The 22,748-nt window shown below is 45.2% G+C and overlaps 1 protein-coding gene across 11 annotated transcripts in view; it reads right to left on the reverse strand.

The window, feature by feature from the left end:
• Nucleotides 1-22,748, reverse strand: part of LOC110537788 (transcription factor COE1-A) — a 149,356-nt gene that overhangs the window by 7,596 nt on the left and 119,012 nt on the right. For 6 of the 11 annotated variants that reach the window (XM_036937818.1, XM_036937817.1, XM_036937814.1 and 3 more), the window contains exons 11-14: nt 16,532-16,620; nt 5,299-5,364; nt 3,533-3,710; nt 3,183-3,362 (exon numbers count right to left, since the gene is read on the reverse strand). In XM_036937818.1, coding sequence (XP_036793713.1) covers nt 3,183-3,362; nt 3,533-3,710; nt 5,299-5,364; nt 16,532-16,620 — 513 coding nt within the window. Of the gene's footprint in view, nt 1-3,182; nt 3,363-3,484; nt 3,711-5,298; nt 5,365-16,531; nt 16,621-22,748 lie in introns of all 11 variants that reach the window. The other 5 variants (XM_036937812.1, XM_036937813.1, XM_036937809.1 and 2 more) reach the window with 2 other exon arrangements.

A 22,748-nucleotide genomic window follows, 5' to 3' on the forward strand; every position in this document is an offset into this window, starting at 1 on the left:
TTAATTTCACCATGTGGGATTTAGAACTTATCGAGTACACAAGAGAGAATACAACTCCATAAGTATGCGAGGGAGTCTCAAATGAGAGGAATTTATATTCAAGTTCATTCTAACAAATTAATAGCTATCGATCAAGTATTTTCCCAATCCACCTAGCAGTGGTCTCCTAGGCAGTTAACAATTCAATGTTAGCACACTTAGACAACCATTTGAATTCAACATTCATTGCTCTTTAATGTTTTTCCTACTGGTTACACTTCATTGGAAGTGATTCTTGTTATTGCACCATTTAAATAGGTTTATAGCTCCATCCAAGCAGAACCTTGTAACAATGGCACAATCCATTTATCAAGTCCTAACTAATCAATTAATGAAAATTGGAAGCACAGAGCCCAGGCTTGTGGATTGATTGGAAGTGTCTAATGGAGTCAGCCAACCTTTTAAAATACTTGTTAACATCCTGGGGACCAAAGTGGTGAAATTGAATTGTTACCCCTCCAATTAGTTTATTGATTTAATTAACAGTCTTTAATTCTGTGGCCGGCCTAGAAAGGAGTTGTGATACGGCCAGTCAGGCGTTGCAAACAGGCAATACCACAGTGGCTCTCAATCTAATTTCAGGGCAATCCGATGGAAGGACACACATTGCTAAGGAGAGAGGCCGGCAGTCCTTCACAAGCCAGAACATTCCAGCATGGTTTCACCTCCTAACTATTGAGTGCTCTTAGTCTCATATAGCTAGTCGATATCGCAGTGTTGATTCCTCTCCCTGAAAGAAATCTGTGGGTGTCGGTTCTTAGATCCATGCCAAACTGTCCTCAAACACAAGCCTTTGCAACTGGCACCCACCCTCCCTCCTCCCACTATTGTTAGACCCCCCCAAAAAACAATCACCCATTTCTCTTTCTGCCTCTCTCTCCAACCCTCTCCCTCTGTGTTTTCCTAATTGGAAAAGGGTAGTCAATTAAGAATTAGCAGAAGAACAACAACAGTGTGGAAGTATGGCTGTCAGATGAAAGAGGATTAGAGGATAGGACTGGTTTTAAAGAGTTGTTCAAGACAGGCTCCATTGCTGGGAGACTGCCAGGCAGAAAGCCCCATAGGGAAATAGCCATAGATCTGAAGGCTTCACTGTCACACGCACCGCTGTCTCATAAACAAACAAATGGGGAAAGAAAACTCCCACTCCTCTCATCACTCCTCAAAGACTAGAACTCTGTATAGTAATGTGCAGCCCCTTAGGCAGGCCACTGGACTACAGACCAGAACCCATACTGTACAGCTCTTCAGACAGACCACTGGACTACAGACCAGAACCCATACTGTACAGCTCTTCAGACAGACCACTGGACTACAGACCAGAACCCATACTGTACAGCTCTTCAGACAGACCACTGGACTACAGACCAGAACCCATACTGTACAGCTCTTCAGACAGGCCACTGGACTACAGACCAGAACCCATACTGTACAGCTCTTCAGACAGACCACTGGACTACAGACCAGAACCCATACTGTACAGCTCTTCAGACAGACCACTGGACTACAGACCAGAACCCATACTGTACAGCTCTTCAGACAGGCCACTTGACTACAGACCAGAACCCATACTGTACAGCTCTTCAGACAGACCACTGGACTACAGACCAGAGCCCATACTGTACAGCTCTTCAGACAGGCCACTGGACTACAGACCAGAACCCATACTGTACAGCTCTTCAGACAGACCACTGGACTACAGACCAGAACCCATACTGTACAGCTCTTCAGACAGGCCACTGGACTACAGACCAGAACCCATACTGTACAGCTCTTCAGACAGGCCACTGGACTACAGACCAGAACCCATACTGTACAGCTCTTCAGACAGACCACTGGACTACAGACCAGAACCCATACTGTACAGCTCTTCAGACAGGCCACTGGACTACAGACCAGAACCCATACTGTACAGCTCTTCAGACAGGCCACTGGACTACAGACCAGAGCCCATACTGTACAGCTCTTCAGACAGACCACTGGACTACAGACCAGAACCCATACTGTACAGCTCTTCAGACAGGCCACTGGACTACAGACCAGAACCCATACTGTACAGCTCTTCAGACAGGCCACTGGACTACAGACCAGAACCCATACTGTACAGCTCTTCAGACAGACCACTGGACTACAGACCAGAACCCATACTGTACAGCTCTTCAGACAGACCACTGGACTACAGACCAGAGCCCATACTGTACAGCTCTTCAGACAGGCCACTGGACTACAGACCAGAGCCCATACTGTACAGCTCTTCAGACAGGCCACTGGACTACAGACCAGAGCCCATACTGTACAGCTCTTCAGACAGACCACTGGACTACAGACCAGAACCCATACTGTACAGCTCTTCAGACAGACCACTGGACTACAGACCAGAACCCATACTGTACAGCTCTTCAGACAGACCACTGGACTACAGACCAGAACCCATACTGTACAGCTCTTCAGACAGGCCACTGGACTACAGACCAGAACCCATACTGTACAGCTCTTCAGACAGGCCACTGGACTACAGACCAGAACCCATACTGTACAGCTCTTCAGACAGGCCACTGGACTACAGACCAGAACCCATACTGTACAGCTCTTCAGACAGACCACTGGACTACAGACCAGAACCCATACTGTACAGCTCTTCAGACAGACCACTGGACTACAGACCAGAACCCATACTGTACAGCTCTTCAGACAGACCACTGGACTACAGACCAGAACCCATACTGTACAGCTCTTCAGACAGACCACTGGACTACAGACCAGAACCCATACTGTACAGCTCTTCAGACAGGCCACTGGACTACAGACCAGAACCCATACTGTACAGCTCTTCAGACAGACACACACACCACTGGATTAAATTAGAGTCACAGGGAGGAATGGGGGTGTCATGCATTTACAGTAGCAGTCAGGTCAATAGGGGGAGCTCTGCAGTGAATTGTGGGTGATAATGTGGGTGAGCTGAGTGTGGGTGGGTGAGTGTGAGAGCTGGGTGTGGGTGGGTCGGCTGACCGGATGGATGGAGGTGGGTGAAGGCGGCTGTGAGCTGGGTGTGGATGGGTCGGCTGACTGGATGGATGGAGGTGGGTGAAGGCGGCTGTGAGCTGGGTGTGGGTGAGTAGAAGAGCTAGCGTGGGACTCACTGGCGTAGGGCGAGTTGGCAGCGCTGCCGTTGAGGAAGCTGGGGGATCCTCCCAGGTTGGACATGACAGTGTTGCCATAGCCGTTCATGCTGGTGGTCACAGAGCTGTAGTTAGTCTGCTGGGGGGTGGAGCTGGGCACATAGCCATGTGGAGACACGCTGCTCGTGTTCCGACTGAAACCTACACAGACAGACCGACAGAGACAGAACAAAGACAGATCAGTCACCTTGTTCAATCAAAGAAAGACGTAAAAATGTAACTTCACAGATAACTTCACAGTGACTACATTGCTTTTCAGTTACCGGTTTCTATGACGATAGCGCCACACCCGTATCGACCCGCCCCCTCACCCTGATTGGCTCCCTGGGAGGACTCGGACACATTGACGGCCAGCTGGCCAGGGAAGGAGTTGACCCCCATCATGCCTGCGTGGACGGAGCTATTGCCCAGGCCGCTCAGTTGGTTGTGGTTCCTGGGAACATTGTAGAGAGCCTCTGCTATGTCCGCCGCCCGCTTCAGAATAATCTCCTGCCACAGGAGAACACAGTTAGACGAGCGTTCACATATACTGGTAGAGGAGCGCTGACAAATAGAACCGTAGCTTTCATGTGAACAACATTGGTATCAGTTAAAGTAGCATTCACATGAACAACATTGGTATCAGTTAAAGTAGAATTAATGTGAACAACATTGGTATCAGTTAAAGTAGAATTAATGTGAACAACATTGGTATCAGTTAAAGTAGCATTCACATGAACAACATTGGTATCAGTTAAAGTAGAATTCACATGAACAACATTGCTATCAGTTAAAGTAGTATTCACATGAACAACATTGCTATCAGTTAAAGTAGTATTCACATGAACAACATTGCTATCAGTTAAAGTAGAATTAATGTGAACAACATTGGTATCAGTTAAAGTAGTATTCACATGAACAACATTGGTATCAGTTAAAGTAGAATTAATGTGAACAACATTGGTATCAGTTAAAGTAGTATTCACATGAACAACATTGGTATCAGTTAAAGTAGAATTAATGTGAACAACATTGGTATCAGTTAAAGTAGCATTCACATGAACAACATTGGTATCAGTTAAAGTAGAATTCACATGAACAACATTGGTATCGTTTAAAGTAGTATTCATGTGAACAACATTGGTATCAGTTAAAGTAGCATTCACATGAACAACATTGGTATCAGTTAAAGTAGAATTCACATGAACAACATTGGTATCAGTTAAAGTAGAATTCACATGAACAACATTGGTATCGTTTAAAGTAGAATTAATGTGAACAACATTGGTATCAGTTAAAGTAGCATTCACATGAACAACATTGCTATCAGTTAAAGTAGTATTCACATGAACAACATTGCTATCAGTTAAAGTAGTATTCACATGAACAACATTGCTATCAGTTAAAGTAGCATTCACATGAACAACATTGCTATCAGTTAAAGTAGTATTCACATGAACAACATTGCTATCAGTTAAAGTAGCATTCACATGAACAACATTGCTATCAGTTAAAGTAGCATTCACATGAACAACATTGCTATCAGTTAAAGTAGCATTCACATGAACAACATTGCTATCAGTTAAAGTAGCATTCACATGAACAACATTGCTATCAGTTAAAGTAGCATTCACATGAACAACATTGCTATCAGTTAAAGTAGCATTCACATGAACAACATTGGTGACAGTTAAAGGACTGCTAACATTAACAACACCAATTCAAGCAGTGTTCACATTAGTACCACTGTAACGGTGCCGTACCTGCGAGCATTAGTCAACACGTCATTTCCCCCATATATTACCGTTACTGCCCTCCCCTCGTCTAGACAGGATGACTCTAAGTAGCTTACAAATGACTTCCTGTATGTTTAATGTGTAATCACTATTTTCACAAAGTGGCAATATATTAGTAATAGTGGGAATAATTAATGTGGACATGTCTTGTAAGTATTTGATGAATATTTGATCAGGCATGTTATTAACCACCGGAGATGAATTAATAATGGTGAATAACTGGCGTCAACGCGGATGCAGGCGATGTGGCAGGATGTGGAGGGGACAGAGGGAGAGCAGACCTGAGAGTGTCTGAACCTCACCTGGTTGTTGTGGGGCATCCCATACAAAGCCTCCACAAGGTCTGCTGCCCTCTTCAGAATCACCTCCTGTAGACAGAGAGAGAGAGGGACAGGGAGAGAGAGAGAGTGAGAGAGAGAGAGACAGACAGAGAGAGTGGGACAGGGAGAGAGGGAGAGAGAGAGAGACAGAGGGAGAGAGAGAGAGAGAGAGTGGGACAGGGAGAGGGAGAGAGAGAGAGTGGGACAGGGAGAGAGAGAGAGAGAGAGAGAGTGGGACAGGGAGAGAGAGCGAGAGAGAGAGAGACAGACAGAGAGAGTGGGACAGGGAGAGAGAGAGAGAGAGTGGGACAGGGAGAGAGAGAGAGAGTGGGACAGGGAAAGAGAGAGAGAGAGTGGGACAGGGAGAGAGAGTGAGAGAGAGACAGACAGAGAGAGAGAGAGAGTGGGACAGGGAGAGAGAGAGAGTGGGACAGGGAGAGAGAGTGAGAGAGAGACAGACAGAGAGAGTGGGACAGGGAGAGAGGGAGAGAGAGAGAGATACAGAGGGAGAGAGAGAGAGAGAGAGTGGGACAGGGAGAGGGAGAGAGAGAGTGGGACAGGGAGAGAGAGAGAGAGAGAGTGGGACAGGGAGAGAGAGAGAGAGAGAGAGGGACAGGGAGAGAGAGAGAGAGAGAGAGAGAGAGAGGGGGGGAAGGAAAGAGGAAGAGAAAGAAAGACAGAGGGAAATAAATAATTGGAGAGAGAGAGCGAGAGGGGGAGAAAGAAAGAAAGGGTAAGAGAGAGAGAGAGAGAGAGAGAGAGAGAGAGAGAGAGAGAGAGAGAAAGAGAGAGAGGGTGAGATGGTGTAGAAATACATTTTTGTTCAGCTATAAGCATTGAAAGACCTCAGATTTGTGGTTGTGTCATCTACTGTAAAACCTTCAACTTTCACCTCTCTCCTGGCTCTTCTACAGTGCAACATGCAATTTGGTCTTTTCCTGGAATACCTTGAACTCCTTTTAGTGAGTACCATAGCCAACCACCTAACACAATTCAAGACTAACACATGGTACAATACTGTACAGAGAAGCCTGTTCAGATTATGACAGAGAAAGGGAGAGAGAGAGAGAGAGAGAGAATAGCACCAGTATTGCGCTCCCTCTACATCTGTTTTCTATTGGAGAAAGACAATGCAATCTGTGTGTAAAGGTCACTAAGCACTTCTTCATACACTATTCATTGGTGTTGGGATTTTATTTTATTTTAGCAAAGACACTTCTTTCTCAGAACACATTTCCATGGCAATTAGACAACAGTCGTCAACACAAAGGCATTTTTGTTAACGAGAAACAATTCTTCAAGTGAATCATTCCCTCGTTTCATCCAGGGGGGTGGGGGGAGTATCCTGAGCCAAGCTATGCCAACTGTGTGAAATATTGCTGTATGTATCCTGTTGGCTGTTGTTTCTCATAAGCACTAGACTCCCTCCTCTCCAACTCATCAAACGCTTTACGGCTGCCTAGGGAACTTCACTCTTATCTCCAATCTAAGACGCAGCCCCCCAGGGACACCAACAACAATAATTGCATTCATTTCTCTGTCATTTCGACTTGTTTTGTTAAATAAGTTGTTTTTCTTGTTGTCTTAAAAGCATATTATGTGTTGTCAAGTTTTTTTTATTTTTGAATTAAAAATGATTTCCTAAAGGAAGCGTTGTTTTTTTTTTAACGTGTCTTATGCGTTCTGACATGCCAGGTCCAGAAAAGATAGAAATTCAGACCACTCTGACTGCCGGAAAATCACATTAAGGCTTTGCTATAGACTCATTTCCTTTAGGCTACCCTAGATCCTAATATTTTTGTGTACAATTATTCTCAGACATACACGCTCAGTTACAGAACTTCTACTTACAACTGCGAATTCAGACATGCAGAACCAGACAAAAGTTTGGACACACCTACTCATTCAAGGGTTTTCTTTATTTTTTAGAATATTTTCTACATTGTAGAATAAAAGAGAAGACATCACAACTGTGAAAAACGCTTATGTTTAACTATGTTTAACACTTTTTGGGGGGTTCCTACATGATGCCATGTGTGTTATTTCATTAGTTGTGATGTCATCTCTTTTATTCTACAATGCAGAAAATAATACACATATAGAGACTGCTGCTTAACTGGTGTTAAACAATGGAAAGGGGAAACCAAAGACAACAACTGTCCATTATATGGCCAATATACCACGGCTAAGGAAGGACTGTTCTTTCGCGCGACGCAATGTGGAGTGCCTGGATACAGCCCCTAGCCGTGGTATATTAGCCATATACCACAACCCCCCGAGGTGCCTTATTAGAGTCGTAAAAATAAATATTTTGTCATACCCGTGGTATACGGTCTGATATACCACGGCTGTCAGCCAATCAGCATTCAGGGTTCGAACCACTCAGTTGATAATATGACATTATAATGCATAGGAGCTCCCATATTAACTGTACAGAAACACCACTCTACCCTAATCAGATGAATCTGTTTTCATCTTTACATTCATCCTTTTCTCCTTCCTATGCCCCCCCCCCCCCCCCCCCCCTCCCCCCTGTTTAAGCAGACACCTGTGTGTGAAGGGTCCTTTTTAAAAGTTAATGTGCTGGGCCCACAGCGTGAGGCTGCGGAGCGACAAGCAGAAAATTGCTCTCCCGTTCCCGGTGTTAACCTCTGCTGTGAACACGCCCTGCAGCATGTGTGTGTAGGCGTGTGGGTGAAGCTGTGTAGGCGTGTGTGTCTGTCTGTGTGTGAATGTGTGTGTGTGTGCAGCGCTGGAACATATTGCCTCTCAAACCCGGGGACCATACAGACAGAACATGATGAGGAGGTCAGGAAAGCAATAAGGAGTTTTAGTGCGCTGTCCAAGGTGCTAAATTCACTCAATTATGGCAGCGCTGCCACTGTGTTAACCTCTCATTACTGGCTCAGTGGGCCGGGGGAGGACTGGGGGAAGGAAGAGAGACCACTCCACACTGCGCCCGCCTCCCAGCCTCCCACAGCCCCAGAGAGATGGAGGGATGGAGAGACACGGGGGTCCGGGGAGAATATAGAGAGAATATGGAGAGAGTACAGAGAGATGGAGCAGAGTGTGTTTCTTTGGTCTTGTCGTCTCTCTGTGTGGCTCCAGCCCCTGGCCCCAGAGAGCTATGGAGGGACATGTGGGACAAGGGAAGCCTTCCATCAGATGGAGATGAGAGAGACGAGGGGAAAGTCAGATCACACACATTACTGGGTGAACACAAACACCAAGGATAAATCACAGAGGACGCAGGCTGAGACACAAACACCGCACACACCTCGCTCCTGAGCTGTTCCCCTCTCCTCATGACCCCCGGAACTTTTCTCTATCCTCCAACACGCTCTGCTCTCTCTGTCTAAACCCTAACCTCTCCATCTCATCCTGTCTCCGCCGTGATCAATATACATATATATATATATATATATATATATATATATATGCATGATACGACAGACAGACAGACAGACAGACAGACAGACAGACAGACAGACAGACAGACAGACAGACAGACAGACAGACAGACAGACAGACAGACAGACAGACAGACAGACAGACAGACAGACAGATAGATAGATAGATAGATAGATAGATAGATAGATAGATAGATAGATAGATAGATAGATAGATAGATTGATAGATAGATAGACAGATAGATAGATAGATAGATAGATAGATAGATAGATAGATAGTGACATCAGCATGATCAGCATGATCCATTGGCCTGGTTTGTGTAACCCGAATCCATTTCCTCCTGGGTTACAGTAAACGCAGGCGCCCAGCGATAAACAGGAAAGCAACCTGATCCTCCGGCTGGTCAGCACCATCATTAACCGAACATGGACTCCTGTCTTGCTGCTTCACAAACCCAGAACACACTTCATATAAAATAGCTAAGGTTCTACAGCTCTCACTCTTTATACTACAGTCTGTTTATGACTAGATGTACTTACTATAATTATTTATTTCACCATTGTTCTTCACACTAAACTGTAGTAACAATACTGTGTGTGTGTGTGTGTGTGATCCATGTGCTAGCTGACTGTCTTCCTGCAATAGGACCACTCTCTCTCTCTAGATGACCACGCGACTCTTTCTCTTTCTCTTTCTCTTTCTCTTTCTCTTTCTCTTTCCCTGTCTGTCTCTCTCTCTCTCTCTCTCTCTCTCTCTCTCTCTCTCTCTCTCTCTCTCTCTCTCTCTCTCTCTCTCTCTCTCTCTCTCTCTCTCTCTCTCTCTCTCTCTCTCTCTCTCTCTCTCTCTCTCTCTCTCTCTCAGGAGGAAGTGCCTGCGCTCTATCAGACAGGCTTTTACTGGGTAAATGATGATAGCTCCTAATGTGATCACCATACATTAGGGAGAGGAAATGGTGGGAAAGAAACACTTGGGTCATATCTAGATGTAAAGGCAACACGCAAAGAACACATTCACACGCAAGCCAGGCCAGCAAATACATGACACATTTATCCCTGAGAGTGTTCATTTGCAATTGTATCATCTCCTAATGTTCTACCAGAGCCATAATACAAGCAGGGTCAGAGTCGTTCGTCTTGAACAGAGAGACCAAAATGATGATGTCATCCTCTCGCTGCCCAGCCCCTGCTCCCCCCTGCTCCCACGGACCCCTAACTCCTCTCTCTAATGCAGCAGGCTGCTGGGACTTCGTTTACGATAGTAGTTGGTGAGACGGCACAGTATGATGTCATCTCTGCGTGACTCAATGACCACTGGAGAAATGTCCAATATTGTATATTGGGGCAGCAGGTAGCTTAGTGGTTCGAGTGTTGGACCAGTCACCGAAAGGTTGCTGGATCGAATCCCTGAGTTGACAAGATACAAATCTGTCGCTCTGCCCCTGAACAAGGCAGTTAACCCACTGTTCCCCAGTAGGCCATCATTGTAAATAAGAATGTGTTCTCAACTGACTTTCCTAGTTAACTATAAAATACTAAAGGTTGATATTGTATCTTCACTGTATGACTCTAATATTGTACAGCACATTCCCTGTACCATCTCAGTCCATAGAAATAAGTTGTTCTACTCTGGTATCAGCATTCAAGCCCATCCAGTCATGACAAGTGGAACACCATAAAACATTGACTTCCACAAGCTTCAGTAGCTCTCAGCAACCTACGGCAGATAGATACGTCTCACAATCAACGACTTTCCTACAGTTTGTTTTGAGCCCGCCTTGGAGAGGAAGAGAGAGAGAGAGAGAGAGAGAGAGAGAGAGAGAGAGAGAGAGCGAGAGAAGGAAATAGGAAGAGAGAGAGGGGCTTTTGTGTGGCTACTGCTATGACTGGTCTCACAGTGTGTTCGGTTCATCTATGCTACCTTGCCGTGTGGAATACAGACAGTTAGCTTTTTTTCGCGCAAACGAACGGCGTGTATACTGTATACACGTATATCTGATACGCAGGGCGAGCTACGGAACAAACAACAACAACATGTTGAGGGGACGGATGGAGGTTGTTGCTGGGGAATAGTTCATTCCTGGCGGCCCCAGATTGTCCTTGTTGAACGCATGCCAAGGGGGGTCAGTCTAAAGGCAGCCTCTGTCTTCTCTGTAGTGGTGTGAATGTTCACTGAACAATTAGAGCTTCTGCTTTCCCGTCCTAATCCCTTCACACGGCCCACTACTCCGTCTGTCCCTGCCCGCCTGTCTGTCTGTCTGTCGCTCCCCACCCATGTGCTCCCGTTGGGCAGCCAGGCGACCTGGCTCTATATGTGCACTCGACACACACACACACACACACACACACACACACACACACACACACACACACACACACACACACACACACACACACACACACACACACACACACACACACACACACACACACACACACACACACACGCTTGGTCCCAATCACTCCCTCCCTGTTCACCTAGGCTAGAAAATCTGCTGTGACGATCCAAATGAATGTCAATGATATCCACTGGAGCTTGTCTATTATCGGTTCCAGTCTGATCCCAGGCCTGATGTGTTATCAACTCAGACCATTCTTCTAGACTGGATAGAGGGATGTTGTCACTTCTTCAATTGTTTTCTTTCTTTCTCTCTCTCTTTCTTTCTCGCTCTCTTACTCTCTCTCTCTCACTCTCTCTCCCTCTCTCTTACTCTCTCTCTTTTTCTATTTCTACCTTTCTCTCATTCTCCCTCTCTCTCCCCTCCGCTCCCTCTCTCTCCCTCCTCCACCCTGGGAGATTGAGTTCAGCAGTTGAAAGGAGTGCCGTCAACAGACAGTTATTACCTCAATAAAGGAGGAGATCGATAGGGCAGAGATGAGCAGCCAAGCTGGTGATATCAGCAGAGAGGAGAGGAGGGGGAGGCCACTGTGCCAGTCAGCCAGCCAGAGAGGCTGCTGGGAAAGAAATGACCTACACACTTCCCGTTGGCCGCCCATGTCCAAACACTTCACAAGACGTTACAGTAAAGACGTCAAATGCGTGGGGGATGATTACCCCACCCCACCCCAACCCCTTCTTATGCCCACACACATAATCATGGTATCACACACGGTCACACTATCACAAACACTGGTGTGTCTTCCCCTTTACTGTGACTCAATTACTCTTAGCGGAACAATAATACAGTCCAGGGAGCGGAGGCTTCGATCGGCTGCCCCGCTGGAGGGCAAGCTGCCGACTGCACCATGATGGATCACCTCTGGCTGCCTGCACACTTAAACAGCCCCCCCCCCCCCCCCCCCCACACACGCATATGCACACACGCACACAGCGCACACAGACACCCGCGCTCTCACGCACCCATAGATTGCTGTCCCATACATTGTAAACCTTGGAGTGTTGAGCCTGCGGATAACAATGTGAGAAGGGAGATGTGACTGTCTATACGTGCATGGGAGATATTGGAGACAGCGTGCTAGAGACAGAGGAATGAAGGACAGGCAACGCGTTCTTGTATCCTGTGAGCCTATTGTTTCAGAATGCCCATTTATAGTCTAGGACCTGTGTATCTTTTGCACACGTGCGCGTGCCTGTGTGCACATGCATAAACACACAGACACACGTTTAGCTTGACATCCCTAGGGTTGTATGGCACCTGCTCAGGCTAATACAAGGTATAAGAAGAGTGGATGTTTTCCTCCATGAGGCCTCCCTCTCTCTCTCTCTCAGGGGACAGGGTTGTTTTTCTCAACTGTTAGGAGGATGTTGAGGGAGGGAGCGAAGGGGGCATGTGGGTGACAGAGGACCTCATGACCTGACTATAACCCACTCAGCTCAACGCTGATGGCCTACAGCAGGGGTCCATAATTACATTCAGCCGTGGGCCGATTTTTCCTTTGGCGGATTGTCGGGGGGGGGGGACATAATTATAAATCATTTTTACCCTGGAAATTGACCGCAAGAATCCCGAACAGATAGATATAGTATTGCAAAAAAAACGTAATTATTTCAAACCTTGATTACATTTGGCCGATGCCTCTCTATTAATGCATGGGAATACTTGGGAACAAATTTCTGAATTAAAATAATTTTACAGTCTTTTATGTCTTACAACTAAAATAATCAACCCCCCCTAAAAAAGTTCAATTTAAAAAAAAATCTCTGAGAACTCGGGGGTGGGGGGGGGGGGGGGGGCAAATAAAATCACCCGCAGGCCGAATTTAGCCCCTTGGGCTGCCTATTGGAGAACCCTGGTCTACAGTCTCAAAAGGCTTTAAAGTATTGGATTGGATATTGCTTACTAAGTAGCACACTCTCCATCTGAATCACACAGTCAGTAGCGACATGACCTTATCCAAATGAGGTCCTCCTCATCTCAGACACTAAGCCCTTGACAATCCAGTCTCATCAAGATATGGCTACTGAACGCCAGATTTGACAGTACTTGCTTCTGGCCTGGACCAAGAGAATGTCGAGCATTCTAAAATACTCTTGGAGGCGCCGGCTCTGCCTTGCTGAGCAGGACTAGACAGCAGAGCCGACAGCACCAACTGGCTGCGTCACCATCAACACCTATAGAGGTTTATCAGATCTGTCCTCCCCAGGCCAGCTGCAGCCAGGCTGGGTAGTGGGGGTGGTATAGGGGATGGCGGTGTGGTCCGTACTAACACAGATAACCACATCAGAGGAGGGGGGGGGGGGGGGGGAGTACGGGGGTCGAAAAGAAGGTGAGTCACTGGCCCATCCGCCCTCTGACTCATCCTTTCCAGGAAGTAGAACACTCCCACTGCCTGATGACATCATCACATTATCAACACCGGTCAGTCATTGGGTATGACATCATTTCCTGCTAGATGTCTCCTCTCACTGATTAACACGTTATGTTGGAGAATGTATTTCAAATGTGACGTACTGGAACTCCATGCTGATTTTTCTCACTTCAATCAAAAAAGAGAGGTCAGCAAAGGCAGTGAAAATGACCGTGTCAATCTCCATGTCCACGTGTCCGATTTTTTACAAATCAAACCAGCCTCATTGGGCATGACAGTGCACTGGTCTGCATCTAATGGGGATAAAAGTGCTGGGAGTGTGAGTGAGTGGAAGGCGTTCGGTATGGAGCGATGGCTACAATAGCTGTCTGTTTGCCTATTACACGGCTGGTGCTGCTCTACATGTGAGGTTAATGTGAACTAATGACGTGTGCAGTGTGTGTGTGTGTGTGTGTGTGTGTGTGTGTGTGTGTGTGTGTGTGGAAAGCCGTTTTAACATATATTAATATTATTTTGTAATATTATTTTTTTTAAACATTATTTTGTTTTATATATAAAAAATGGAATCAAAATCAAAATATCAATATAACATGTTTTATATAATTGTTCAAAATATATCGATAATTACATTTTTTATATCAAAAACGTGAATTTTCAATATCTATTTTCTATATCGATAATTATCTAATTATGCATATATTAGCATATATTTAGCATTATTAATAGTCTTCGCATTTTGTTGCCTTAAAATGGATTTTAAAATGGATTCGATGTTTTTAAAATTCTACTAATGTACTAATTCTACTATTACACAATTCTAAAGTGAACAAAAAATTATAGAACATTTCCCAAATTAATAAAAAAGACAAAACAAAAAGGTTGCCAAAGGTGCTTTCGCCAAGTATTAACTGTGGGGTGTGAAGACATACGCAATCAATACATTTTCCTTTCTTATTTTATTTCTTATTTGGGGAACGGCAGGTAGCCTAGTGGGTTGATGGATCGAATCCCCAAGCTGACAAGGTAAAAATATGTTGTTCTGTCCCTGAACAAGGTAGTTAACCCACTGTTCCCCGGTAGGCTGTCATTGTAAATACAAATTTGTTCTTAACTGACTTGCCGTGTTAAATAAAGGTTAAATGTAAATTAATTTGGAAAATGTTCAATAGCTTTTCTTTCACTGAAGGTATTCTAGCTACTAAAGTAACGAGGAGAGTAGTGTCCTTCACTACACACCAGAGCCCAGGTTGGATTGCCAATGGAGCTGCTGTAGTCTTAAGGCACAGTGTCAAACTCATTTCATGGAGGGCTGAGGGTCTGTGGGTTTTCACTCCACCCTTGTACTTGATTGAGGAATTAAGGTCACCGGTTAGTAAGGAACTCCCCTCACCTGGTTGTCTTAATTGAAAACCAGCAGAAACTAGACCCTCGGTGGAATGAGGTGGACACCCCTGTATTACGTTCTGCTTCAGTTCGGCTGGAACTGCTGGTTGTCCTCTGGTTTTCCTTTAAATTAAGCCAGAGACAACCAGGTGAGGGGAGTGCTGAACTGAACGAGATAAAACCAGCAATAGGACTGTTTGAGACGCCGAAAGAGTTTTGCACAGGATATCGTAGTCGCACAATTTGACATCTAACTAAGATGCTGGGTGCAGTATTTCTCAAGTGAACAAAATGTGCATGAAAACGATTCGTCTCTCGCTGAAGGACAACAAACACTTCATTTTAGAATCCTTACTGTTGACCAAACACCGACAAAGGGCAGTAGACTTCGGCTACCGACTTCAACTCGCCTAAAGAAAAACACAATGGTGCAGAAAAAAAAACACCTTCCCGAAGGCCAAAACGAACAGAAACGTTGTCAGCGTATATGCACAAACATTTTCCTGCGCCTTTAGAGCGTGTGGAGCATGTTTGAGCTAGGAGACTGGGCTAGAAGTCTGAGCCTACTCTAGGTACAGTACAGGAGCGGGGCGAGGAGCGGGGTGGAGTGGGGCACACAGCCATACTGCTCCTAATTACCTTCCTCTTACTCTATTAAGTGCTGTTGTTCCAGCAGGGCTCCAGGGTATGAGGCACAGAAAACAAGATAAAGTGCTGTATATTTATTACTCCCAAAGGATCAATTTACACCCTGCTTTTCTGTGGCTCGCAGAGCGCAACATGCACACACGCAAGTTATACACTCGTCCAGGTACGCACACACATAGCGTGCACACATGAACACACACACACACACACACACACACACACACACATTGCTGGTGAAGGAGTGTAAAGGAGTGTGGTGCTTTGCTTTTGCACCACTTTTAGGCCATGCTAACTGTAACAGAAAATGGTGTGCACTTCCACAGCAGTGATGTCAACTGCCCTTGGACTAAGCGCGTTCGCCCGGCGACACGTGAGATCGTTAACACGTGCAGGAGTCTGTGTGTCGTCGATGACAAGGACTCCACCGCTGCCGAGACGCGAGTCTGTTCCCTTTGATGTCACAGAAAAGTGTGCGTCGCTGGAAGCGCTTCAGTGAGAAACAACGCCGATCCAAACAGCTGGTGAACACACAGGGTCGTGACCCTGCCCACCCAACAGGCTACAGTACAGTATGCTCAGGTTCAGCTGCATCTGCACTCTGCAGGAGCACTGTACTGGAGAGGACCTGATCTTTGCCTGCGTAGATAGAACTGACACATCTTTGTATAAAAAGATAAACGATCCTTTAGTCCTAATTGTTCACTCAACAGTCTTTTTTGCTTCACTGATGAAACAAATACCGTATCTAGAACATTATATAGGATCTTGATGCAAGTGAAAGACAAAACGTTATCTAGGCAAGAGTAGCAAGATAGAGCCGCTGACTCAAATCATTTGAGAGTGGTATTGGTAGAATATTTTAAAATCAAACTACTTTTAGATTTTCTAACAAAACATGCTTAAATGTGTAGAAATATAGACATGGAGGGGTGTGGACTGATTGGACAGTTAGGGTACAGGCTGTGGACTGATTGGATTAGTAGAGGTGCAGGTCGTGTAACTGGTACCTTTGGAAGGCGTTCTGGATCTCCAGGGTGTCGGGGGATGACCTTCTGCAGCCGCTGAAAGCCGTAGTCGATGGTGGGCTCATTCAGAGCTGAGGACACACACACACACACACACACACACACACACACACATACACAGGAGCACAGGGTTACAATACTGTAACATCATCTAAGAACAATTTGAGCATATGATCACAATATCATCTCCAAATGGCCTTGAGTTCACTCTTCGTACAGTATTCATCGTGCCGTTCTTTGTACAGGACATTTCGGAAGTTGTGTCCCCAGTGGAAGTACAAGGTAGCAGAAAAGTGACTGCCCTGAATACATCAGTAAAACACACGCATCAAGGAACCAGACAGGTACCGAGGCACTTTCCAGCCTGTGATTTGCTTCAAAGTGAGATTTTTCATTAGTTTAAGCAACAATCTTGAGATAAAACAGAGCTAGCGTGAAGTAGAGTGAAGGGGATTTAAATATATGATCGTGGCTAATGGAAGTCATTTTTACATTCCCATGAAGCTAGATTGCCTGTATTTATAAAAGTGAGTGTAAAAAGCACATACGGTATGGTAATCTGGGGATTTTAAAGGACATTTACTTTTTTACGTTTAGCATTGCAATTACTGGCATAAACCCTTTATCCTGTCAGAAGAGAGAGAGAGATGTAAAAGCCTGTCAGTCAGTGAGGGGAGCGAGGCGAGAGGCATATTTGCATGCCTGCTGACAGCCAGCCAGGCGACTAGCGATAGAGGAACCGGAATGGCGGAGCGGAGTGGGGGCAGGGGGAGACAAGATGGCTGCCCAGCCCCAGAGCATTGTTTTATGGAGTTCTATCTGCCCTAAATGGAGCCTTTAAGAGCTCTGTGAGACTCAACAACAGCACAGACTTAGAAAAGGATTTGATGTGACAAAAAGTACCTCAGGTTCAACTTCTGAGAAGAAAAATGTCTGACCTGAAGGCTGATTTCACCCAACAGAAAACAAGTGTTGAGGATACTCACTTCAGAATTATTTTGGATAATTATTACCATGGACAGGCATAGTTTAGGTTTAAAATATAAGTGAATAACAGGGTTAGACTATTCCTGTTGCTAGAATAACAGTTTGCACATTATCACTGACACAAATGCTCATTTATTCTGAAAAGGATCAAATCATGTCTGTGGCAAAGAACGTTTTCACCGCAGGGACTGAACCCACATCACCAATGACAATTCCCAATTTTCTAACAAAGAGCAGAATAAAAGCTAGATATTCCAGCAGGAATCTGATACTGTCTGCACAGCCGAACGCCCACCAACACCAGCCATCCCTAAACCCCGTTCCCAAGCCCCGGCCTCCACAGTCTGTGGATGTGGGGCTTTCTCTTCCTGTTATCATAACCTCCCGGGCCTTTGTCAAGACGCCTGCAGCATTTTGACACTGGAACAATGACCCTTTCTTCTGCTGGGTCTGGGGGGAGAGGGGTCTGGCTGAGTATATGCTGTGATGTCTGGTGCTCTCTAGGAGACCCACACACAATATCTCGGTGACTCACCACATTCACGGATATACTATCTATATGCACACAATCACGCAGGGACGCAGGCATGCGCACACGCACGCACACACACACACACAGATGGAGAAAATGGAGTGGTGGGAAAAGAGGAAGAGAAAAATAGTGTTTGGCATGGTGTAAGGGTATGGATAAAGGAGATATTAGAAGGGTGTAAGGGTATGGATAAAGGAGATATTAGAAGGGTGTAAGGGTATGGATAAAGGAGATATTAGAAGGGTGTAAGGGTATGGATAAAGGAGATATTAGAAGGGTGTAAGGGTATGGATAAAGGAGATATTAGAAGGGTGTAAGGGTATGGATAAAGGAGATATTAGAAGGGTGTAAGGGTATGGATAAAGGAGATATTAGAAGAGTGTAAGGGTATGGATAAAGGAGATATCAGAAGGGTGTAAGGGTATGGATAAAGGAGATATCAGAAGGGTGTAAGGGTATGGATAAAGGAGATATCAGAAGGGTGTAAGGGTATGGATAAAGGAGATATCAGAAGGGTGTAAGGGTATGGATAAAGGAGATATTAGAAGGGTGTAAGGGTATGGATAAAGGAGATATTAGAAGGGTGTAAGGGTATGGATAAAGGAGATATTAGAAGGGTGTAAGGGTATGGATAAAGGAGATATTAGAAGGGTGTAAGGGTATGGATAAAGGAGATATTAGAAGGGTGTGAGGGTATGGATAAAGGAGATATTAGAAGGGTGTAAGGGTATGGATTAAGGAGATATTAGAAGGGTGTGAGGGTATGGATTAAGGAGATATTAGAAGGGTATGAGGGTATGGATAGAGGAGATAATATAATGGTGGGAGGGTATGGATAAAGGAGATATTAGAAGGGTATGAGGGTATGGATAGAGGAGATAATAGAATGGTGGGAGGGTATGGATAGAGGAGATATTAGAAGGGTATGAGGGTATGGATAGAGGAGATAATAGAATGGTGGGAGGGTATGGATAGAGGAGATATTAGAAAGGGTGTAAGGGTATGGATAAAGGAGATAGTAGAAGGGTGTGAGGGTATGGATAGAGGAGATAATAGAATGGTGGGAGGGTATGGATAGAGGAGATAATAGAATGGTGGGAGGGTATGGATAAAGGAGATATTAGAAGGGTGTGTGAGGTGTGTGATGCTAGGTGTTTTCCATGGAGTGTTATAGTAAATGTCAGTTACAGCTTAGTGTATTATGTTCCATAATTGGTCTGTCTGTGGTGAGCTCACACACACCAGTGGAGACAAGAATATAGCCAGTCAATTTGTCTCAGAATGGTCAAAAAGACCCATTAAAAAGCATGTGTCCACATCTGTACAGAGAATGGCATCCACATATACTGACAGATAATAACTACTGTATGTATTTGTAATGTAATCGTGACCGGTAGCTCGTAAAAAAAAAGAAGGACCACCAACATCAAAACACTCCCATATACAGTGCATATAGAGGTATAGAGAACACACACACACACACACACAAAGAGTGGCACCAGGTAACATGGCACCACACGGGCCCACTATAACAACAACCATCCTGGAGTTAAAACAGAGCTCTGTGTCTCATTCACATATCATACTCTGACTGTGCCTATTGTTTCTCCCTCTTACCCTCCTTCAATCCCTACAAGCACATATTCCATTTAACATAATGACTCTTTGAGCCAACAATGCTTCAATTGTTCATCAAAAGGCGAATTAAAGGAGTGTGTGTCTGTGCATAGTGGCAGGTCGCCTGGAATGGGTAGGTGAGTAGCCCAAATACAGTGTAGAGGAGAAAAGAAGACCCCCTCCTCTCTCTCTCTCTCTCTCTCTCTCTCTCTCTCTCTCTCTCTCTCTCTCTCTCTCTCTCTCTCTCTCTCTCTCTCTCTCTCTCTCTCTCTCGGCAGGGACTGATCTAATTGATTTAGCCACGACAGTCTCCACATTATTATTTAAAGGAGAAGAATTCAATTAATATTCAGATGAAGAGTTGTGTTAGGGAGATGACGGGTGTAGCAAGGAGTCATGTAAGGGGAGGAGGAGGATGGGCCCTGCTGAAGCTTAGGAATCGAATATGGATGAGGAGGTGAGGGAGGGACGGCAAGGTTGAGGAATGGTGTAGGGAGGATGAGGGAGGTTGGCGGTTGATGAGGCCAGGGAGCGAGGCGGGGGAGGGGGCCAGGGCTGGCGGTAGGGCAGGCCGCTGCCTGTAAGGTCTCCATTAACAGGCTGATATGGAGATGGATGGGCTCTGCTCTGCGTGTCAACACGGCCACGCAGTTGTGGATGTCAGACGCTGTTTACTCCCCCTTATTGCTATCGATTTCCACATTGGGCACAATCTTTGCACCAGGAGAGCGGATAATATTCACTTACTGGGAGGTAAGAGGGCAGGGAAAGGGGGGAGAGGAGAGGAAGGGAGACACTTGGAGCTCGATGAATGAACATGAGGGGCGAAGTGCTCCCGTAGCAATATCCCCATGACAAAATGAAATGTTTTGTGGTGATTCATTTTGAGCTCAACATAAAAAAAAAACATGATTTCCCCTCACTGTTGATGCCAGCCCCCGAGAGCAGAGAAAAACCTCCCAAGCACCCAAGAATAATCGGTTACAAAATATGTTTGTCTTGTCTTAGGAAAGAACTAACCTTTCCTCCACTTACACCACTGAGAAATCATACTGAACACACACATTTAAATCTGTGTGGGAAGGGGGGGCCAAGTCAAGGTAGTATGCCAAGAAGGAAACATATTCTAGGGGACGTGAGCCTTTAAAATGTGCACATATGTTCCCATTCATATGAATGGAGTGGAGAGGTGGTCAAAAGCTGACAGTGATTCTAACCAAACATCCATTGTGTGTGCCCGGATACACTGTTTATGTAAAAATGACTCTCCGGTTCCATTACACCAGGCCTATTCTCTGCCCTGCACTGTTTTCAATGAATGATTCCACTTGATAAGCATTGACAACAAAAGTATGTGTCGCAATTTATAATCATAGTCCAGTCATAGGGGACCGAGTGGCGTGTCACTACAGACCCGGGTTTGATCCCGTAGTGGCTGTATCACAACCGGCTGTGATCGGGAGTCCCAGAGGGCGGCACACAATTGCCCCAGAGTCGTTCCGGGTTAGGGGAGGAATTGGCCGGGTTTGGTCGTCATTGTAAATAACAATTTGTTCTTAACTGACTTGCCTCGTTAAATAAAGATGAAATTAAACATAGACAATTGCAGTCAAAAGCTCCAGTTATATTCGGCGTGGCTAATCTGTCTCGTTATAAAAAATGATTTCAAAACGGTTACAAAAGCAATCGTGTTCAGGGAAAAACAACCAACACCACCTTATCAGGAAACACCCTGCCATCTTGTCTTCAGAAACAGACCGTTTATAGACACACAACACTATAGATATCATATTAGTGAAACAAGACCACATAAACATGTTGAGAATGGAGAAGTGAGTTTGGGTGGCCATCCGTCCTCCTGTACCTCTGCCGCCTGGCGCTCTCTGCATGTGCAACAACTCAAACCACACAGAGAGTATTTATAGTGCGGGAGAATTCCCTCCTTTAACTGTTTTATTGTTTTCCACTTATTAATACCACATGTGTTGACTTGGGGAAGAGATGCTGGTTTATGTTACTCCATGGGCTGCATTAGCTCGTGGTTTTACACCAGAAATAACACACAGGGCAGCTCGGGTTTGCACCGAATCAACCCCTAAAATGTCATTGGTGGAATTACTGACCAGAAAATGTATTGTAGTCATAATAGAGAAATGAAAGTGACCCAATATGAACAGGAGTTTGACCTTAGAGTCTACTTAATGTTTGACCTTGGAGAATTAGAGCACCCTATTATATTAAGGGTGGCAGGGTAGCCCAGTGGTTAGAGCATTGGGACTAGTAACCGCAAGGTTGCAAGTTCGAATCCCTGGTAAAAATCTATTGTTCTACCCCTGAACAAAGCAATCAACCCACTGTTCCTAGGCCGTCATTGAAAATAAGAATTTGTTCTTAACTGAGTAGTTAAATAAAGGTAAAAATACAATTAGGGCCAGAATGCAACATGGCATTGCTACTTCTTAGTAACCCTACTCGACCACTGTCAGAGAACGACACATTACCAGGTTACCGTTACAGTTGACCACAACAACAAAAAACTTTAGCAAAAAGGAGGTCTTCAGGAGAATTCTCCAAGATTAGGCCCCTGGTTGTCAACACTGGATTTTCAACAGTCTACTAGTGTATAAAGCCTCTCTAGCCATGGAATCACAGGGACAGGCGTTCTGACAGTGCTCCCCCAAAGAAGATCGGATCCAAACGACTAAAACTAAACAGCAATAAATAAATGAACACAACCCCCCCCCCCCCCCTCCCCCCTGCTCAAACCACTATGTGAAGGATTCCTTGCAATCACACAGATCAATGCTCATTGAAATTTCTTTAGGGCAGATCCAGGCCTCATCATATTTCACAATAATGACCTGGAGAAGAGGTTGATGTGGGGAGGAGTGGAGGGGGTAAGGAGTGGGGTCAGACCCCCCCCCCCCCATAAAAAAATATGTCAGTGTAAAGCACGGTGTGGGGAGTGGGAGGGAGCCTAAATCACTATTAGAGCAGTGTTCCGCATAGGCCTGGATATCTACATATATACTTACATATTTACCTATATATATATATATACAG

This window comes from Oncorhynchus mykiss, chromosome 12 (assembly GCF_013265735.2).
Source record: "Oncorhynchus mykiss isolate Arlee chromosome 12, USDA_OmykA_1.1, whole genome shotgun sequence".
NCBI classification, from domain to species: Eukaryota; Metazoa; Chordata; class Actinopteri; order Salmoniformes; family Salmonidae; genus Oncorhynchus; species Oncorhynchus mykiss.